Genomic DNA, 23159 nt, shown 5'->3' on the forward strand with positions numbered 1-23159 from the left:
CATCTTCACAGTCCAGACAACCTTCAGTTTGGGAACTTCCTCACAGAGCTAGAAGTCCAATTTAAGGAGGAGTAAGTTCATCTGTTATGCTGCACTGGGGTGAAACATTCCCTGAGAATTGATTTGCCCTAGTAGTACGCACTGTACTACTTGGACTGATTCTAGACTTGAACGAATCCTGTATCTTGCAGGGACAGTTGGCACGCGACAGCATAAAGTCAGTGACAAGAGACAATCCTATCTTCATTACACATTGACAGATCTACTCATTGAACTGCCAATAAAAACTGTAGGCAGGCTTCCAACTCTCCCCATGTCTCGGTGCCTACTGCAGTGCTGCTGGCCAGGCTGCAGAACTGCTATTTACTACCTCAGGCTGACTTTCCTACATTGCTTAAAAGCCTCTGATTTCAGGTAGTATAGGTGTCACCCTGCAGAACAGGCCCATCATTCCCTTGCATTTGTAGGAAGAAGCTCCATTTCCAATGAGGCTCCCACATGCTGCTACTGTTGTTAAACTAGGTCAGATGTAGTAAAGCACTGAGATACTCTGGCAAGAGAGAAGATACAAATTTATTTTTAACAAATTCTAAGTGAGTAAAGCTGTATGAAATGGGTCAGAGGACTGGAATCTTGGGCCAGCCTCTCTTTAATACTTTAATCTGGGCACTTTTAAAATTTTTTTTTTCCACACATTTCCAGTTGCTAGATCTTAAAAAGATGCTGATGTGCCTAATTACAAAGCCCAGACACTCACATAATTCTTGCTGGAAGACTGCAATGTAACAATTGGTACCTCTGGGGAAGTGCAGTTATAAAACAGACAGTTATGAAAAAAACCCCAGCCCTTGTGTGAATCACCTCTACAGCTGTACAGAAACTGTACCTTTTCCTCACCTAGATACTGAGAAGAAAAAAAAAGGAAAATAATGAGCCGGGGGGGAAAAAAGTGAATGTTTTAATGTCCAAATGGGAACACTGGTATCTCACACTTGATTCTGTAAGTGGATCAGCCAAAACTGGAACAGGGCAACTAAGAGAGGAGACACTTATCAGAAGGCCATGACGAAAGGCGGCTACTGCCTGGCAAATATAATTATAGAATCACATTGTTATTATCACTTGAAATAAGTCACTCTTCAACACAGAGCTGTGTTGGCTAGGGAATGAAGAGAGACAGGTTATTCCATAAAAGGTATTTAAATCAGGTTTTAAAAATAGCCAGTCTTTAAAAGCCTCTTGTAGAAGTAGCCTCCCACCTACCACTTTTTCCTCTCTGATTGTGCCTTGACTGCCTGTATCTGTTCCTTAACAGGAATATGTTGACATAAACGCCACAGACAACAAGCATGACTACTAATGGAGGCCAAGAAGTAGGAAGCTGTTCCTTTACACTAGGAAAAAGTACTAAGCAAATGCTTTTCACAGACTAATTCCTATTTTTGACAAATAAAGCTTTGAAATCTGTCATATTCAACAATGTAGCCTGATTTTTAAAACTGATCAGCTGGAATACTACTCATAAGCGCAAACAAGAAACTGTTCTAAGAGACAGATTACTTAGTTCCAAAAGGCAGATGGTACCCACCCATTTTACTTTCCGGACTTGTGTAGGTCTCATGAGCTCACATTTTTCCCCCTCAATGTTTGCCGACTTATTCCATCTCCACTTAATTCTCTGAAGTACAAGTATCTCTTACCTTCACAACAGTCACCAGCCCATCATTACTATTGGGATCAGTCAGGATGGTAAATCGACCTGTTGGGTCTCCTCCGGTCATTCGGTACATTGCATTCCATGCAGGTGTATGGGGCTGATCTTTATCCGTTACTGTCAGATTTGCCACAATTACATCCACCCTGTTTTCTGGTACTTCCCCGTAGAACTGCAAAAAAACAAGAAAAAATTTTACCTTGGCTGCAGAGGCACACAAGAGCCACACAATACTGAACATTCATCAATGTTAGGGAGCACATCTCTCTTCACTGGTGCTCTGACAATTTATCTAATGAAGTTTACCTAAGGCTACTCAGAAAACTGACAGTTTGATTCCCTTGTCAGCTCTTGCCTTTTGGCCTCAGCAGTATATGGTATCTAAGGGATATATATTCTGCATGTATTTCAATCCTGTCTTCTAGTTCCTTATTTAATAAGTAAGAAATATTTACCGTCTGTGAATATAATGACAGAAGCAGAGAAAGGTTATAAATATGTACATCCCTCAGCTACTCCCACCTTGTACTTACAGTCATGGCGGTGAACTCTGGAGGATTGTCATTGACATCTGTCACAGTGATGACAGCAGTTGCTGTGTTTGAAAGACCATATGTTGGGTTTCCTTCCATGTCCGTAGCTTGAATTATTAATGTATATTGTTGTACTTTCTGAAACACAAAATGACATCAACATAAGCTTTAGACAAAACTAACATTACCATAGGACAGCAGGTGTTTCTAAAATTGCACTTTGCTAAGCAATGGAGCCTATCACACTGTTAATTCTAGTTAGCACCACCCAAAATGACAGGAGCAAAGTTTGTGCCACAGAAATACAGCGCCAGGTTGCAACTTAGTATACTGAACTATTGCTTGATTTTCTTCAAATATCACTGAGATGAGGGCAGACCACCTGCTTCCTGCTCTCAAAAATCAAAAGCACTTCATACAGTTAATGTTGTTATCACAGATTTAACAACACTTTTCAAACAGGGGAAAAAAAAATCAAGAGTGCAGTTTATACTAAAACAGGCCAAGTCCTCAAAAGCATTTAAGAGAATCTAGCCAAGGTAGGATTGCTTGCCAAATGGCCACAACTGCCAAGGTTTTGTTTCAGCCGAGCCCAAGTATAAAACCACTACTGCAACTTCTTGTGATCGCTATGGAAACCAAAGATGTCGAGGCCAACAGAGACAAGTAAGGGCACTGGGAGAAAGGGGGAGGGAACAACCATGCAGGCTCTTTCCATAAATGTTAAACACCCTGGTCAAAGATGGCCACTCCCACCGCTTCCACCCCCAAATGCCAACCCTAACGGCCCCTGATCCAGGCTCCTTCATGCATAAGAAATGTCCAACAGATACCTGACCTCAAACCTATCAGATGTTTAAAACAAAGTTGACAAGGTGGTATTAAGAAAAATACCTCCTCAAACTAGAAAGATGCTTTTTGTGAAGAGCTGCTGAGAAGTTGATTTTAACTCACTGATGGTTTCTATCATGAAATGCAAATATTGAGCACACTTTTTCATTTATTTTTCATTCATTTTCATTGAAAATTTCAGTATCAAATTTAGCATTTCCCAGCTCAGAGAGAGCTAGGTGTTATCATTTGGTTCCTTCCAAAAGAAAATGCACAAATGTAAGAAGCTGCTATTTTTGAAGTATAATTTTCATGAATGGCTTACTCACACTGACAAAGAAAAAAATAAAAAAAAAGCAAGGTGCAGTTTTTCCACTCAAGTGCTCTATTTTCTCCCATTGCTGGGGAGACTGTGTTATATGACAGATGACTTATCATGGAAACTGTCTTCAAAAAGGGGCTATGGACATCGATACAAAAAATAAGCAAGAACTATTCCACTGATAATGACAAACTCTTGTAAATTTTGGCCAGAACCTACAACAGACATTAGAGATTTAACGGTTATGCATGCTTTTGAGCAGCAAATGAGTCACTGAATTTAAAAAGTTTTTTTAAAAAAGCAGTATGAATCCCACTGGAGATAATTTACACTTATGTTCCCTTTCACAAAGGAACCCTTTCAACACACCCCAAATATCTGTTAGTGCATATACATCCTTGTAAAAAAGCAAGATTAATATTATATATATAGAAACACAATAAATATGTTTAATAATGCCTAAATACGTATACAGATGCTGGCTTGGAAAAAATACTTGCAAAGTGACCTTCAAAAGGCTTAAACATCCTAAAGGTTTCCTTCACAACACCAATAAGAGAAGCAGTCACAAAGGAATCAAAGAAATATTTTTATGCTTTCATTCATGACAAAAATATACTTTACTCATTGTGAAGCAATAACACTGAGAGCAGTACTGAAGCAACGCTTGCAGCCAGATGACTCTAAGTTATTGAAACAGCAGGTGCTTCAAACGCATCTGGGTCCTAACACACTGATCCCAAGAAACAGATTTCATTAAGGAAACTCCATTATTATTACACAGAGACTCAACTTCCATACAATCACGTTATTTAATTCCAACAGAAGCAGCATATTAGAAACTACCCCCAAAAATGCGCCCAAAAGACAACTTATGTATGGTTTTGATTGGTTTTTTCCCCCTTCTAGCACTCACATACAGAAGATCAACCGCTGAGAATGAAATTTCAGAAATCAACAAAGCACACAACTTTCCAAGCATAGAGAAACTGGGGGAGGTGGCTCTCCACTTTTAACTGCTGGTTGAGAAAGAGCCAGGAATAAGCTGTGGACCATGTGTCAGCAGCCTGTAGAGAGACTCTGCAGCAACATATCTGAAAACAAACTGGCAGCTTCAAGAAAGAACACAGACCTCATCAGGTCACATCTTTCCATTTCAGCACAGGCCAAGAAGAAGAGCACTTCACTGAATTAACCTCACATGAGGCAGGAATGTCAGTGTGTAAATATAAGTACCCTGCCTGACTTCTTTGGCACCTCCATCAGTAAGGCCGATGTTTTAATGCTGAAGTGAATTCCACAGAAGAAATAAAACCAGCTGGATCTCATGAAAGAACATCTTTTGTGATAGCAAGTAGAAGATTTCTTCTGCCTTTGGTTGAGTCCCCTACCTAAGCAACTCTCCTCCTGTGCATGTTAGCACACATAATGCATTGAGCATGTTAACCTAAAAAGCCAGCAGATGAGGAATGCTTTTTCTTTTGAACGTATATCACACTCATGCTCCCATAAATAATGGTTCACATAATTTAAGAATTTAAGATTCTGTCTAGTATTTTATAAGCCTAATTAGAGACTTAAAGGAAAGGGCAGAATGGCTGAAGCAGTTGTCCAGCTGAGAATCCTAGACAACAGGAACCCTGTGCGACAAGGCATTCCCCAGCCCACTGTCAGACCTTCTTGATTCAGATCTGGCTTTGTAGACTACTGGTCATTTTAACTTAATTAACTTCCATAAAATGACTCAGGAAATGAAGGAAGCAGAGCAATGGCTTGGGAAGGAAACCATTTTATCTCACATTACTCTAATTTAATATTTGAATGATTAAACATTAATCATTAATATTCAGCATGTACAAGAAATGTTTATAAATACTTATTTGGGGATCAGTACAGCAATCCATTGGGAACACTGATGATAAATGACAAGGCTCTTACAATTGTTAATGTAAAGGTCTGAAGCTCCACAGACAGCTGGTTTCTTCCAAGTTAAATCACTCCAGTACAGCTAGTCACCAAATAATAAAACTCAGGGTTATCGCTATATCCTTCTGAAAGTTCACCTGTCAAAGATGACCAGGGGATTTTAAAAACAAGGGCAAAGCTGCCCATCATTCTTTTCATTTAATAGGGCAATACTGTAAAGGCGCAGGGTTTTCCTCCCCTCAAATCCACCCTCTTCGAAATGGACTTAAATTGAAGGAATGTTAATAAAACTTCAAAAATTGCAATATCTAACAGTCTGTTTAGCTTTTCAAATCTTCTGATTACCCCTTTCAAACTGAAATGCATCAGAATATTAATAGCCAACCCAAAGCATCAGAAAGTATTTTTCTTCTCCATTTTAAATAAGTATAAGCAAACAGCTAAAAGCTGAACATCAAATCCAGTTTAAAAGAGACTTCAGTTTTAATGAGCTAAAATGAGGTTAGCAAAACAGAAGTTGAAACAAGATGTGTTTAAGTAAGATTTGTTTGGATTTTACAGTTTGTTTATACAATAATGCTTATCTCTTCTGAAGTTTTCAAGTGGTTAAAAAATACAGTTATTCTATGTGACAGAAATGGAGAAATATTTTTATTCCCACCTCACAGATGGGTGAACCACAGCAGATTATCTGGAGCTTCTCTTCTTTGGTGGAAGGCACAGTAAAGAATTGCCTAAACAGAAAAGGACTTTCCCAGCATGTAACAAGGAATTATTGACAGACAGAGATTATTTGTTAAAAAAAATATTACCATTATTTTAAGTGTGTCCAGGCCTTGAGACAAATCTCTATGTATGCAGTTTCCAACACTGACTGGTTTATTTCTTGGAAACCTGCTTTTCCAATTTTAAAATCAGTAATATTTTTCCTACTTTATTTTAATAAACAAAATTCAGATCAGGGAATTACTGTAAATTTAGCAACACAACATCCAGAAGATTTCAAATATTTACTACTTCTCTGTGAAGAGCAAGGAAGAGGACAGAAGGAGGACAAAAATGCTCCTGGAGTTTCCAAAAATAAATAAAACATATAGCCAACTCCATTTTCCATGTACTAATTTGCCTATGGAGCTCAGCAAGAGGAAAAGGCTAGAGCTGAGGAACACCTCCCCCATCTCATCACCGAGTCCTGAGACATAAGGTTCTTATCTGCATTGCTGTGATTTAGTGTGTACCTATTCCTTAAAAACGAATAGTTTTTTGAGACAAGGTCCTTTCCATGACCCCACAGAACCACTTGACTACAAGCACAGAATGTGTGGGTCCAGTTTTCATCCTCATGACAATTTCCTCTTCTCCAGGGAGAAAGTTCAGACCAGGGAGGGAGAGAAGTATTTGTGAGTTACTAGCAAAAAGTGTGCTTCTTCACAACATGAAGTACAACCCAACAGCTATGAGATTAAGAGCTACCATACCTCTCTGTCAAGCCCAGCTGCTACAGTAATAATGTCGCCAGTCTCGTTGTTGATCGTAAACATGTTTGGAGAGGGGCTGCTTGGGGCTTGTGACAAGATTCTGTATCTCAGCATCCCATTCTGTGCATTGGGATCATCAGCATCAATGGCAGTTACAGTCATCACATAGGTTCCTAGCAGCAGGATACATAAATAATTCACTCATATTACACAAGATCACTTACAAGCAATGGTCAAAGTGTGTATTTCTTTTGGTAAACTCTGCACATTCCTCCTCTTACTTAAAACAAACTGGTTAAACACAAGACTAACCAGTAGAATAATTAAAATACATAAGTGAAGATAAAAATACTTTGTGTTTATAAAATATCAGATTTGCTTAAAACTGAAGAAGCTCCATCAACAACAAAATCCTACATTTCTGCCATAAATAACATTTCTGTAACAACAGAGCTCCTCACATTTAGATAGAAACATTATTAATTGGGCCAATGGAAATATATTTAATTTTCAGAATTGGCGCATGTGTTGATAGTGATTGAAAATCAATGTAAATAATACTCTTCCGAAGGTCTCCAAGACACCTGTGTTTTCCATCTCAAATGCTAAGTCAATACTGCAAAGTAAAAAAACAGATTTCTTGTGCTAACCTTTCTAAAAAATTCATTTTGCACTACTGAGAAATTATGAAACTTGTTTCCGCCATAGTGCAAAGTTTAGTCCGAGCAGATTGCAATTTTAATGAGATCTGAACAACATTTAAGGTTGTCTCGAGAATTCGCATGAAACTGTTTTGATTTTAAATCCCAGTATTTCCAAAGCCTCTGAGATCCAGAACTAGAACTGGATCAGCTGATATTTCAGAAGTCTCTTATACACTGAGCTGTCAACTAAATGAACGTCAAGGGTTATCATGAATATAACTGTAAGAACTGCGACACTATAAATAAGATTCTCAAAAACAGGACTCCAGAATATATTCTTAGACTCCACAGCTTTAGTTTACGTACATAATACTTCCTTCCTTTGGAAGCTAATTCTAGCAGGCTAAGAAATGAATAGAAAGTAAGGTGAAGTAATAAGACAGTATCTGAGATTCTGCTCATCACACTAATAAGATACCTTTGAAGGTGTTACAAGGTCTGAAGGCACACTCCTTTCATCACCCTAAAAATGTTACTGCTTGCCTTCCCCCGAGCCCCCATTTTGAAAGCGTGTGTATTACCTGGCTTTGAGCCTTCAGGGACTGTCCCATTCCAAACCTGGTGTAAGAATTCAGGTCTATTGTCATTCATATCAATGACGTTAATAACAATGTCGATAGGATTTTCCACCTGGTTTCCATTTACATCTACCGCATGTGCTCTCAGCTGCAAAAATCATTAAAACTATTAGAATTGGCACAAATAGATACAATAGCAAAAGGTAGTTTCAGGGCACACATTTTTAGCTCAATGTATCTGCTACTGCTCCCCATTATCAATCATCTGAGTTTTCAGATTGCTAAGAGAACTGCTGTTCAGACTTCTAAACTTTTCTAAGTTGCAGACTTACTACATTGATTTGCTGCAAATGGTTTTGAGTAATGTAATTTCAATTAACAGCAATGCCTACTGTCATAGGTAAGTCTGTTTTCAATAACTGCTGTTAGAAAACTGACTCTAGAAATATGAATTTATATTAAACAGGTAGCAATTTTTAACAATCCATATGGAATGAACATCAGCACCACTTTCAAAATTATTAACTGATAGTATGGATATGAAAAGGCATGAATGCACAGGAAAAGCATATAGAATAGATTTGTGTAACTTGGAACATTAACGGTAAGGCTTGTGATATATCACTGTCAGTAAACACACTGGAATCCCAAGCTAAAATTAAGGAGACATTTATGGGCTGGTTTTCAATGACACTGAGATACTAAATGTCCTGATTGTCATAAAGGACTGAGTAACTACCTTTGACAGTCAGGTTTACTTAAATCACCTTAAATTGGAGAGCCAAAAAAAGGGAACACAGTACTTTATGAAAATGTAAACCCATGTATCTAGGCCAGAGCTTGGCAGCAGTTAGGCTAAAGAGAAACTTTCTCCTATAGCAGTCCTGATGAAGCTAATTTCATACATACTTATGTATTTATATACATATTTTTTTATATATATGCATGTGTATATGTATGTACATACATATCTTCTGACTACAAATGTACTAGACAAGAGCAAGAGGGCATTATTAACTCACCACTCTGGAAATAACTCATATAAATGTAAATCCGTAAGTCAGTAATCTAGAATTGCCAATGCCAAACTCTCAGTAAAAACCTTACGGGTGCTGGAGCTGCTGTGCTCATGAAAGCCATTCCACTTGCCTCCCAGATGCCTCCTGCTGTGGCCTCTGTTCAGAAGAAGCACTCAGAGGGCTTCCTGGAGCATGAGGCAAGGAGTGTTTTCATCCACAACATGCTGGAAACTCTCTCTAGGAACTGACTTCTGTAATGATTTCAGTGTGGTCTCTCAAAAGCAGAGACAACTTCAGGTCAAAGCCTGCTCTCCCCTCTTCCTTCAAACCTTTCTTTTCTGCTAATATTGGAACCCATGGTTTACTGTCAGTTTCTTTAGAGCAAAGAATATAATTTTCATAAGCTGACAGACCTAATTTACAGTTCCATTAAAATGCTCAGTTTTCCCCTGAAAATGAAAATTAGTAGGTTATTCTTCCCATCCATTTCTCTAATCACAGCTGCTGCAATTCTAATAGCAGTCACATCCCAATTTAAGTTGCTAAATTAAAAAGTAAAGTTTTGGAAAACATAGAATAGAGTGGAGACTGTGATCAATGGTCTGTATTTGAAATATCAGCTACAGTATTCATATTTCAATCTTTTAAGATTACTTTATCTAAATATATTTAATCACTGTTTACATATGTTAATGTATTTAATCTGCTTAAACATAGTAAGAGTTAGCCTCAGTAAGTACAATAAATATAAATCTGCTACAAACTCTTCAAATAATATTTCATAGAAAACTAAATACTGGCTGCTCAAGTCATGTTTGAAGCAGATGTTAATCTTCGATTTGGTAATCTGATCTACAGTAAATTAAACTCTTACATGAAAAGAAGCAATCTGCTCCCGGTCTAAAGGCTTTGTCACAGACAGCTGTCCTGAGATGGGGTTGATGATGAAGATGCCTGTTGGAGGTTGGTCAGCTCCTGGGCCAGTCACACTGTACCGTAGGGAGAGGCTTTTATCACGATCGGACCTGATCTATGTGTCAAAAAAAGATAATGTTTATATTAGTGACAACCAACCAGCAGTTGAGACTGCTGCTGAGACAAGCAGCAGGTCTTTTTTCTTTTTCATCTTTAAGCTAAACTCGTAAAAATAATTATTCTGGAAATGGTATAAAGCCTAAAGTTTTCACCTGCACTCTTTGTGCAATTATTTACTTCCCATAATAAGATAAATTGTATTAAACCAAAATAAATATGTATTCTTTCTACTTTAAACAGAATTAGGCCCTAAGGAAAATGTATACTAACATAAAATCACATTAAGAAACAAAAATTCTATTTTAGTTCCCCTTTCTAGCCCCCAATATCTCCACAGAGCAAAGCTGCAGACTTCTCTTCTGCTACTTGTAGCAGCGTTTTAGAAATGTGCCTGTTTTGTTTGAAGACTGAATTTTGGTCTCATTTTCAAAAGAAAAAAAATTGAAGGGCAAAGCATCTGTGAGGAGCAAGTGAATCACCAGCACACACATAAACAAAGAAGAGGAAAACTATACCCTGTCAAGTTGGGCCAACGCTCTACCCATGCAGAAGTTGATCATGACCAATCATAACCATGGTTGAAGTCCTCTCCTGTGCTGGGCTCCTAGCAATGGCCATGTCTGTGCTGCAGAGTCCCGCGGAGCGGCTAGTGTACTCACTGCATCACACCCCTTCTTATTGCATCTTGGTGCACTCCTCCTCCTGCTCACACTCACACCCTTCCCCAGGTGGAAAACTCCAGTGCAGAAGGCTGGAGAACCCCTGAACCAGCAGAGATCCTCCTTAATCACTTAAGGAAGTTATCACAGCACATATCACCTGAATCAAGGTTACCTTCCTCCAGTACAGGAGCACAGCGACAACTTTAAAAAAAACTAGTAAATGCTGCCCAGCCAACTCTGCACAGAGGTAGCAACAAAAAACAGCCTCAAGGACTCCGATAAACATTTGGACAATGAACAAGACATCATTTACAAAAAATCTCTTAAGGAACTCTGAGAAACACTGAAACCACATTTCTATTAACTTCCTTACCCTAACTAATTCCTGAGGAAAAGGTCCTCTAGAATTTTCTGGTAGGTTGATTGGAGGAATAACCCAGTCTCTCTTCTGCCTCTTCAGAGGGCTGCTCTCCTTGTATTGTTGCCATGGAAATACGATGTCTTCAATTTTCTTTTGGTCCTTTCCCGGGTACAAGACAAAATTAAGCACACGTTAGAAGAAGAATTAGTACTAGATGTTACAGAATAACTCGGATACAATTACATAACTGACTGAAAGGCTCTCTTTCCTCCATGTTTAAATAACTATTTTATTTGCATTTACAGTGCAGTATGAAAATAACCAATATTATTTACAACTGAACTGCAAAATTTTAAGAACTCCTTTTTTCCTTATTCAAGTTGGAGGAGAAATGGAATTACAAAGCACTTATAACATGGCATTACTGCGTAAACTATTCTGCACTTTCTGAAAAGTAGTTAATATTTTGCAGAATTTAATAGTATGTCTTTACGTATTTCTCATTAACTAGAACTTCAGTTCAGGTAATGTGCTACTGTACATTAAATTCAGATCTGGGTGTGCTAAAATATAATTTGACTTCCAAGAGAAGTTTAATACATACTGGTAGGGAAAGTCTCAAATATTTATGACCCTATTAAATCCCATAGAATTAATGCTGTAATTATTTTAAACCTATGTCAGCCATGATGGATGCAGTAGATGACCCACTTTACACATTGTGCATTAATCTCTGCTGGGTGTCAACATTTCCTTACCACTCCCTTCAATATCTGCACTCATTTCAGCCTTTGGATACCAGCATGCACGCAGCTGTGCTAGCTTGCTTAAAGGTGGAGACAGATACTTTTTCCAAGTCGCTTAAGAGAAAAACTTTTTTTAAAAAAAACTCTAATCAAATATGCTAAAGAGTAAAATCAGATGTTCAAATGACGGCCAGATTCCACTACTCTATAGTCTGCTGATGGCATAGATGCCTGAACTGGATCTTTGTAGAGAACAGGCATACATAAGCAACTGCTTTTTCACTAGATTTTTACAGATAAAATTATATTTCCTATATTGAAAACATAGTTTAGAGGACTTAAAACAATCATCAGGTAAGAAAACAAAAACCACAGCTCTAGTCTCCAGTGTGTTCTTGGGGAAAAAATGTCTTGCAGAACCATGCTGTCTATTTTGACATGATGCTTAAATCTTTAATGTTTACCTAGTAGTACAGGTATGCTAATCTATGAATAAACTTTATTTGTATACGAAGCACTTAGTTACAGAAAGTAAGGAACAGCAGGCAGCATGCAATACAACAGAGAAAAATAGTAGAACTAATACTGCTTTGTATATTGGTAGGTTTGATTTTTGTTAAAAGTACATGGTTTAGCCTATGGCAGCTTCCAGCAGAGGGAGACTATCTTCCTTACCAAGTAGTGCTGGAATGATGAATAATTTACAATCTCCAATTTGATTATGAAGGGACAAGACAAAGCCAATATTCCCTGCCAGAAATGCTTTCCTACTACTGCTGTAAATCTACAGCTTCTATCTAATAAATGTGACTGATGCACACTAGCCCAAATTTGTTATCTTGTGGTTATATTTAACTGCTTGAATAAATGCTGTAATACTTTCAAGCAATTTAAGATAAAGAAATGACTGTGTTGAACTTAAATTCAGGTACAAATCTCAAACTACACAAACCAAGTAAGCTCAAAACATAAACAAATCCTATATACTTAAACATGCCTTAGCAAAGGCACAAAATAATAAGCTATTAAAAAGTTCATCCTGAGGTTCCAGCTTTGCATGCACTAGCTGTCCATTAATAAAACGCCTCATTGAGAGGTACATGACAGGCAGAATTAAATACCTATTTCTAGGCCTGTTTGCAGAGAGACATTCCTACAGGCAGAATTCAGTTGCTAGTTTACCTTTTCCGGAGCCCCTGTGAAGGTTGGTTCAGGGGTTAGCTTCACTGTCATGTGCCATTCTTCCTGCGTTTCCTTGTCTTGAGCAGACACAACGAACTCTGTGGGCTCTGCTGAAAGTTGAAAGCTTCTCTCTGCATAGACCACACCATCTTCACCTACTCTGAAATCTTCTGGCTCACTAATTCCGAAGTGTATCTTTTTGTTTCCATCACAGCTCTGAAATCTCACTGTAAAACAAACACACAAACCAAACAATAAAATGAAAAAGCAGCCTACTTGAATTCAGTGTGACATAAAATGCATTAAGAACAAATATTGAACAGAAGAATGCCATTATTGCATGCAATTATGAGTTAAGACTTGTACTTCAGGGATCAGTCCACATAACAGTGATAGCTTTCTGCTGACTGCTAGGCAGAGGAAAGTTTTTATGCCCAGATGAGATGGTTTCCCAAAGAGAGAGACACATGAACTCCACCACTCACCCCCATATCGTACCCGCAAGAAAACCATTTCCCTTCCATGTCCTATGCTACGTTTCAGTCAGTTTTCATTAGAATGGCTGCAAGAATTTGCACCTCGAGTCTCACAATAAAGATCCAGTCAAATCAATTCATCAAAAACGCACAACAAATTTAATTACGCTGCAACTGTAATTGCAAACACAGCCACGCTTCCAGCGCCTTCTCTGCCAACGGAGGTAGGGCAGAAACCCAGAAGACCGTTAAGAGATTAACTTACGTGCTCAGCTCAGCCTGTGATTCAACTGTATCACCTCAGGTAGGTCACTTACGAGCTTTTGGCCCGAGTCTCCTCATTCCTCATCTACATGATGGAGGCAGCAGTAAATGCGTACCTCACAGAGAAAGCTCATTTCTTTTCTTTTGTTTTTGTTTTAAAGTAATGTCATGTTCCACACATGCCTATACAGCTACCTTCTACTTAAAAATTATCCATTCATGTTTAATTCCCTCCCAACCTCCATTCCTGTGCTTACTTTTGTCCCATCTGAAAGGCACAAGCTGGAACAAGAAGTCAGCAAAACTGACTGTATATATAATGATGTGAAGTGCACAGAACAGAATTGATAATAGGCTGCTGCTTTCTTTACCCAATTGCTTTCACTACTACTTACCTTCTGGGTTACTGCAAATAATAGTAGGTAAAACATGGAAGCATGTTTTCATAACCAATGATCATTCTTTAATGTTTCCAGAGCATTATGAAATATTTTTATTGTATGGGCAACAGAAGTGCAAAACATCATTATGAAGGTTGTGCTGAAATGCATATAGTGAAGATGAAATGAGTCTTTACGCCTCATTTCAGTTATTGGACTTTTTATGTTGTGCTAAACCACGCACAAACTATTTAGCTTCAAAACCTAAAGGTCCCTCTCAAGAAAAATCACTACTAAATGTCATGCATCGCAGGCGTTCTTCTGGAATGCACTGTTTCCAGGAAGATACTGAGAAGAAGAATAGTACCTTTTTCTATTTGAACTTCAAGGACCAGGCTGATGTTCAGATGACATATAAAATTTGTTTCCTTATGGCATCCATTCAGTTACCTGGAATTTCCCTTTTGCCCTCTCCTGACAGAAAAGACTGTACTTTAAAAGGGTCCATCACATACAAAAATGAGACAAAGCACAGCGCTCTTCAAAATAAATGATAATACGTCAACCTTTTTAATACTGATCTTGCTGGGTAGGGTAGGGATACTGCTCTTTCCAGCTGGCTCGCAGAGTTTGGAGGTCTCCTTCTGTAAAATGCCAGTCTCACCCTGGGAAGATGTGCATGCTACATCCACAAAGCACTGAACCCAGGAGGAACAAACAAGGCTGCCTGGGTAAAAGGCTGAAGCTTCACTGCTAGGGCTCCTCCTGGGGTCCTCCTTGTAGGTGCTGCCTTAGGTCTTCGTTATGATGAGTGAAAGTACTTCACTGAAATGCTACTAAAAAACCTCAGCCTCTCATTTAAGTTTTCATAGAGATTCCCCTCTAGGCAATCTCTACTGCTCCTCAAGTCCATCCTACCTGCTCCACAAAGTGCAATTGCAACTTCCTTTCTACAGACTACAGATCTACAGACTTACAGGTCTGCAAGATTTGGAGGAGGTGACAGAACCTCTGGTTTGCTGTTCACATGGCAGGAAAAAATTGAAAAGCAGAAGGTCTGGACCCAGATGCTGACCATCTCACTCATCTCCCACTCTTTTCAATACTGAGCTTCGCTGCATGAGTCAGCTTGCTGAAACACAACAGCATGCTGAAACACAACAGTCAACTGAGAAAATGCACGATTCTAAGTCACGAGTATAAACCTACCAGTTAAAACAACTATACCAGTATTCAGAAATTATTACCTAAGTCCTGAATCTGTAATTCTCATTAGTCAACCTTCAAATGTAGATATTCTGTATTGTTTGGCACAAAAATAAAGAGGTGTCCGAGAAGAGTTTACTGAAGTGTCACTGTATCTAATGATTTAAGAACTTAACAACTGGAGTGCCAAATAGCATTGCTCCTACATGAGTTCGAAGGCAGAGACCACCCACACCCCAGACATGGAGAAAGCTGGGCCTCCTCCCCACATCATTTCTGTTCACAAGGGAAACTCTCAGTTAGAAACAGTTCACATTAAGTGTCTAAAGGGAAAAAACAAACAAGCATACAACAAAACACATAGCAATTTATCCCATAGCCCTGTGGCTCTGATGATCTCTCAGCCCAGCTATGGCTGCTTTCTACATCTACTCTTCAGAAGAGTGTCTTGCCCAAAAGGAACGAGAATAAGCCAGACTCACCTCTGGCTCTTCTCAGACTTACTTCTGAAAAGCAGGAGGTGGGAAAGAGAATGAACATGAACCTAAATTGCAATCATAACTGGTTTTCAAAAAGGTGATATTTAAAATATTATAGCCATTGTGGTCCAAAAGACTAAGGTAAAACACTATTGCATAGTAACATAGTATTAATTTTTTATATATTCGAATTCATAAAGCAGAGTATTTCTTTCCCTTCATCTTCTTACACATAGAGTCCAGTAGCCAAAAAAAAAAAAAAAAACCCACCAAAAAAAAACAAAACCAAACAAGAGAAAAAAGCCCTACTAGCCCCTTCATTGTTATTCTTACTCTGGGTGATTGTATATTACAGAATTCAATAAGAATCCCTTTCCTTTGACAGTACCCTGGTAAAAATGTACAAAATTGCCAATGCTTTCTGAGAATTACTCTTTCTTTGCAAGGACCACACGTTAATGAATTATACTCAAGTATAACCATCCATAATTAAATTACCTTGACAGAGTACAGGTTATGCAGTAGCCACTCTCCCCTCAAAGGCACGGTTATCAGTCTTGTAAATTCAGTTTAGATCACTTTGCTTCATTTTTCAGTGTGCAACTAGTATGAACAAAGAGTGATTTCTGACTGTAGGTTTTTAGGCAAAAATGTTCACAAAAATGTGACAGAAACTTTTTTAATGCGACAGGATTTTTTTTCCCCTGAGAATAATGACTGTTTATACCAACCACGTTCTTTCTAATAATGACATGGAAGGGAGGCACGCTTTCCAAAAGCCATTTTCTGTTGACAGATCAATTATATGGATTCTTTTCATTTTAAAAAGGCTTAACCAAATATACTATACAGCACCTAGTCACTTTATATGCAATAGAAAGGGTAATCAAGTATCTTGTTCTACTGCTTTTTAATAATACTCTTCACATAAATCATCAGATGAGTATCCCACAATCTGTAAAGCAAATTGTCCGTTTTTAAATATTTTTGAGTATTTTCTACACCTTCAGCAAAGTATCTGCTTTTAAAAACATTATAACTATATTATTTGAAAGTGCTAGGAAGCATTCAATTGTACTCTGAAATATAACTATATTGGTTTTAAAGGGAATACTTTTGGTCCTATCAGAATAACATACACACCACCTTTGACAGATGGGAGTAAACAGTTCACATGCTCAAAATAAGGCCGTGCACAAGGGTTTACAGAAACTGTGACTTTAAACAGAAGAAAAAAATGTGGTTAGTATTAGCATATGATTATTATTAAACATTACAACCTTAGACAAATTCTAATTTAAGAGTCTTTTCTTGTCCTAAAACCAAGACGAGTGTCATCTATTAAAAAAGAAAGAGAGAACCTCTGTGACTACATAATTCTAAAATAAAATTATAGTGCTCTGTGGTATTAAAGCAAGCTTTCAAGTTAACACTCTTGCATGGAAGTAATTACAAAGTATGTGTACATGTGTAGTGTACAAAATGTTAAGAACTAAACATGCAAATTCATTTAAAGTGCACTAGAGAGCCACACCACTCATACTTAGGTTTAATGAGATAAATGATTAATAGTATCTATAAAATACATGTCTAACCTCATGTACCTTACCAGCACATTTACCTAGAATAATGTCTCAGAAAATAAAAATGCTTTTTCATGTGCTCATGTCAGTGTGCACTCTTTGACAACCTGCTTCTGCTCTTTTTATCTTAGGTAACTAACAGCAGAATTATGTGACCCAAGACTGAGCATAGAATGATACAATGGGCTATACTATTGACATTATTTTTTTTGTCAGAATATTCATGTGCACTACATAACTTCCCTTACTTACTTTGCAGCCAAGACATTTATGTTGAGTTTGCTATCTGTGTTTCCGCACTTTGAAAATATCCAGTTTACTTCCAGGTAACATCCCCATGCATACAAACAAATAAAATAATGTATTTCTTTCTGTAAAACTGCTGAACAGTATTATTCCTCTTGAACGCTATTCTCAATGCCTTAGCATCAACCTCAAGGCTAAGGCTCACTTAGAGGACATTATGGAAATTTCAACGAATTCCAGGTGCTAACAACATACACACTCCAGCAATACACTAAACAGTGTGTATTGTAAAATGGAAAACCTAGTTATACTTATCCACTCAGGATCACTCTGTAGCAGATAAAATAAATAGAATAAGAAAGTAGCTTACATACAACTATCTGCCAGATACCCTTTTATCTTTGAAGAATGAGAAATTATATGGAAACCTTCCTCTTGAATTGTCTAGCTATCTGCATACTTAATATCTAAACACTATCTACTCCAAGAACACACTGTATTTAACAAGCCTTCCTATTTTTCAGAGAAAGCATAGAAAACTACACTAAAACATTAAAAAAACCCTACCTTATAAATTAGTCATTTATTCAGACTGGATACTATCTGTAAGGCGATCTGTTAGTCTTACTAACACAGTGCACATGCTCATATTTCAGCTCATGTGTTCTTAGAGTGGCATGTGAAATGACCGTGAGACATCCTTTACTACAATTATAGATAACTTTCAAAAGAAGTGGGTTTCTGACATCATGGTGGACTGTTACAATCACAAAGAATTGAACTTGCCTTTTCCATCACCAGCAGGCACTCTTAAAGTGAGTCTGATTTTAGTACTTCCTAAGACCAGCTTAAACAGGTTTAATTTAATTTTTTATTTTTTGGATACATGAGTGGTTGACAGCAGCCAGGAAAATGTCTTGCTTTCAACTGCGAGCTGAAAAAATCAGCAACAAAAATTGCTGATGCAAAATAAATAAGGAATATAATTAGGTTATTTTAGACAATGATTTTTTCCTATCTGTATAATTCAATTTGTCATCATATCCTTTAGCGATACCCCCGTACACCAGTTTTGTTTCTATTGTGCTTTTCAAGTCTTTTTTTCTAATCCAGTTTTGTTTTCTACCTTTATATTCATGCGCTATAGTTTATATCACAATTCCAGACTATCCAGGAACATCTCAAAGCACTACTCATTTTGGGTCTTTCTGTAGTAACCAACGTATGACACTAAAAGAAAGCCTGGCTCTCAAAAGGCAGTAGCTTACCACTTTCCGAAAAGCAAGCCTAACAATTCAGTAATTGCTCTTCAAAACCTCAGCTTTCGTGCTGAGCACTGTGTTCCAGCATCCCAACCCATGCAGAGTAGAAGGCTACTTCACTGGATCACAAGAAATCAAATGAAGTTTTGCCACTTACTCAGGGCTAAATACAGCCATTTGCTTGCTTCTAATTCCCATTTTCTCCTGACTTCACAAGCTTTATACCCTGGTCAAGCTATGAGTCTCATATGACAGGCAAAAAACACAGTCACACCAAAAAGATTCAACTGAGAGAAAACTGGGGATATATTCAAGGTATCTACCAGCTTTAGCTGTTCCATGATCTGACTCAAAGCAGCTTAACTATCCACACTACCATGCTAATTGTTTAATCATTTGTCTAATCAGTTAGTAAAACAATAATTAAAAGTAAAAGTGATTTGCAAGAGTTACAGTTTAATTCATACTGAACACTTACTCCATTGACTGAAAGCAGTCCCAGAGGGATCTGCAGCGGACATTAGGTAAAACCCAGTAGTAATATATGACTTTACTCTGTGGGATTAAGATGCTAAGTGAGTAGCCAACTGCAGAAAAGATGTAAAGTTGTATGAAAAATTGTATGATATGCTCGTAAAATAATTAGTGCTAGATACTGCAACTAACATTCATTCAATGCAATTCTCTTTCCTGCCCCACTCCCCAGACTGCTTGTTCTAGCGACGAATACGCACATTTCCAGTAACCACACACTTCCGAAGACATCTGTCAGCCTACACAACAGAAGGGCAGTGGACATACATCTCCCTCTCCCTGTTTCTGCAGCATGCATTTTTCATTCTTAATTTGCACAGTTGTACTTGGAAATTTTTTTCAAGCTTTTGTTGCATGGTGCAAATGGGAAATATTAAAGCCCAGTGTATACTCTGTAGTAAATTGGGAGGACTGCTTCCTTTGTAAACCCAACTAACTCAAACAATAATTTCTACTTATAAAGTATTTTCTTTCACAGGTAGGTATCGCCAGACTGTCCGATTCTTGCATTCACTGTGAAAGACATGCACAATTATTTAATAAAATGTCATCTAGTTCCAGTTCCCATAATCCTCTTTGTTTACAGAACAAAATCGTAACAGGCATGCCAGAATGAAAATGGGGATAATGTTCTTTCTATTTGATAAAAAAGCCTCTGCAGCTTTTCAGAACTGGAATACCAGCCATCAGCAAAACAGAACTGGTATCTCAAACAGAGTCCAAATTATATCTGATTCACTGATCCTTTTCAGCTCTTGCCTCTACCACTCACTGACACAAAGATCTTCTGCGCTTTGACACCCCCTTTGTCTTTAGTTTAGAAAAAATAACATACAGAAAAAGAGAATAAGCATCTTTGAGGAAGGGAAGTACTTACATTTCAACAACTGCTTTTGTTTTAAGACACAAAAACATTTCTTTCCCTTTTCCTGTGCTCTATGTAGTTTAAGGCAGTTTCACTATAGATGAGCCTATAGGCCCCTGCAGAGTTCTGTGCCAGCTTTTTTTTTTTCTAAATGAGGCTAGTTGAATGAAAACTCGGTAATAAATGTCATTTCTGTACTCTGGAGTATGCAATGCACCTTTAATACTTTCCCAACTATAACACTCTACACAGTAATAAAAAGAAGGATTAAACGCTAATCTCTTATACCCATAATGCATCAACCGACTACACCTGCTAAAATCCAATTTGGTAATTAAAAAATATATCTACTCAACAGTCAAACCAGGAGACTAAAGGGAAAGTACTGTCTCTGCAGACAGCTAGCAGAAAAGAGCTTCAAAATTAAGGCACTTAACACAGCCTATTTTTACCTCTATTCATTTTTATGTGACCTTAAGCAGTGTAAGAAACAAATACCTACAATTATGGTGCAGCAATTAAAGGGCAGTTTTATTGCTACAGTAATGACTTAAATATCTAGTAAAAACTAGATAAGCAGCTTTGCCTTTTAGTCTATCTTTAGAAAACACAAAAGAAGCTAGCTTTTTTTTTTTTTTCCCTTCCCTCCCCGTAGCAATAAGGAGAGGGAGAACAGAGAATAGATGCTTTTGTATGTTCTCTTTGCTAACTATTCCTAGCCCAAAGTCCTTCTAGCCTTCAGGTTTCACATTTTTTTTCCAGCTCTTCTGTCTTTCTTCTTTATTCCTCCCCCTCTCTCTAGGTGTTCTGTTTTCTAGATTTTTTTTTTTTAAGCTTACTTTATTCCCTGATGCTCCCATTTTTCCTGTCCTCTCTTTCAACTGTGCTCCTGACAGAGTTGCAGAGGTGCCGGAGCATTAGTAATTTCAGGCTGACAACCCAGGCGTCAATCACACCTAGGCAGAAAGAAACTGTGATTGGAGGGTTGTCTTTAAAAATTAAACTGATTAACACACTGAATAAAAACATAGGCTCCTGAAGTTTCTCTAAAGAGTCATGACTTGCTGAAATATCAAATGGACATGTACTTTCAAATGAACTGATGATCTGTTTTACCAATTCAACCGGTCAGCAGTCTTCCATGGTGGCTTAAGCCTCCACACTAAGAGGGGTTTAGGAACAACAAAAGAACACAGTGCAGAAGCACACATATAACATTTAAGCTATGTGTCACTTCTTACCATTAAAATAAAATAAAATAAAAAGTAAAATAAAATAAAATAAGGATTCTTCTCATCGTATTACTGCTCAGCCAGAACTGAGTGTTGCATTTGCACTGTTCTGCAACAAACAAAAATTCTCAGCTCTGACAAAACAGCAGTGATCCTTCCAACACTCCTGCTTCCCATTTAAAAAATGTGTTTTGGAGGAGATGCAGGAGCATTTAATATTCTGCACCCTGCTGCACGTCCCAGCATCCCAGCCATTGCTTGGGAGCATGTGTTGCAGTCCCTCACAGGTGGCTACAGATGCAGCAAGGAGAAAGGGGACAGTTTTCTCCAACGTTGCTCTTTAACTTAACAAAGCAGTGCATGTTTGAGTTTGATGCCCTCCACAAATATAAGTACGCTTTTCCTCTCATTCCTCTCCCTTCCTCTTTCCCATTGGTCCAATGCTCTGGTGGTATTGGTCAATTCTTCAGAGGTCAATCCCCTGGGCACACTACAGTCTGATTTTCCAAAGCTGCAATTATTTTTAATGATATTTAAAACGTTCTTAGTCATCCTCAAGTTACTGCAGCAGCTCAGAGTGCCACTTCTTTCCAAAAAGGGGAATCCTGTTTTCTCTGGGGGAACCTGGAATACTGCCCAGCCAGTGGAGATGAACATGGCCTCAGGTACAGCGGTGTCCATACAGCAAACAGTAGGCACAGCTGATCTCAAAGCCATCCTGTAGTACAGGGATGCTCACTACCTTAGCAAAGTGATAACGGTGAAAAAAATATCCTAAGTGCTTGAACACTGTGCTATTACATCAAAAAAGGGCAAGAAACTTCACAGCTGCTGAATGGGGTGGAGGGTGAGCAGAGACAGTCTAGAAGTATTTACACTGACGTGTTAGATAGCAATAAAAATCATGAATGCCAAGGATTATGCTATCACTGGATCACGTCCAGTAGGCCTCGAGGCAGAAATCTAGTTGTCATGGCAGCTTAATGTTTTCTAGTCCACCCCCAGGTTTTCATTATTACTATTATTAAAGACTGCTATCTGACCTTAAAAATTAAAAAAGCACTTGGTGACTGGTGCTAGCTAGTATGGTGTATTTCACAACCAGGCCACAGTAGTACCTCCCATAACAAAGCAGAGGACTCAAAAAAGCTTGGGAGATATCTCTATGCCATTATAAGGGAGCACCTGTGGGTGAAAGTTACTTCTAAATAGATATTCTCTCCCTCTATGTATCACTTTCAACATTTAAAATGGCAAAGCTGATGTGCTAATAAATCATTAATTAATCAATCATTAAAGAAGGGGAAATACCAAGAAAATCGGCAGGAAAATGCCAAATTTCATATATTTGTACCTCTATCACGTGGGTTGTCAATCCAGTAGCTTATTATAGCATCTCTTGAAATGTACCTCACGCTCCCCCTAGATATAATAAATGTGTGCAGATACCTTAAAAATAAGGATCACTGTATCAGCCAACCTGTTTAAAATGAATTAGAGATATCTAGGGTATCATTTGACACTGCTGATCATGGAAGTTCACCCAAAACACTATCAACACCATAGCTGTATGCAGTCCTACGCATCATGACAAAGAGCAA

General features: G+C 38.0%; 1 protein-coding gene across 1 annotated transcript in view; it reads right to left on the bottom strand.

Annotated features, from left to right (window-relative positions):
• The window catches only part of CDH2 (cadherin 2), a 112224-nt gene that overhangs the window by 25174 nt on the left and 63891 nt on the right, over nt 1-23159 (bottom strand). The window contains exons 3-9 of the mRNA XM_069854018.1: nt 13032-13258; nt 11116-11262; nt 9920-10075; nt 8030-8174; nt 6805-6977; nt 2248-2385; nt 1701-1886 (exon numbers count right to left, since the gene is read on the bottom strand). Coding sequence (XP_069710119.1) covers nt 1701-1886; nt 2248-2385; nt 6805-6977; nt 8030-8174; nt 9920-10075; nt 11116-11262; nt 13032-13258 — 1172 coding nt within the window. The remainder of the gene's footprint in view (nt 1-1700; nt 1887-2247; nt 2386-6804; nt 6978-8029; nt 8175-9919; nt 10076-11115; nt 11263-13031; nt 13259-23159) is intronic.

This window comes from Phaenicophaeus curvirostris, chromosome 3 (assembly GCF_032191515.1).
Source record: "Phaenicophaeus curvirostris isolate KB17595 chromosome 3, BPBGC_Pcur_1.0, whole genome shotgun sequence".
NCBI classification, from domain to species: Eukaryota; Metazoa; Chordata; class Aves; order Cuculiformes; family Cuculidae; genus Phaenicophaeus; species Phaenicophaeus curvirostris.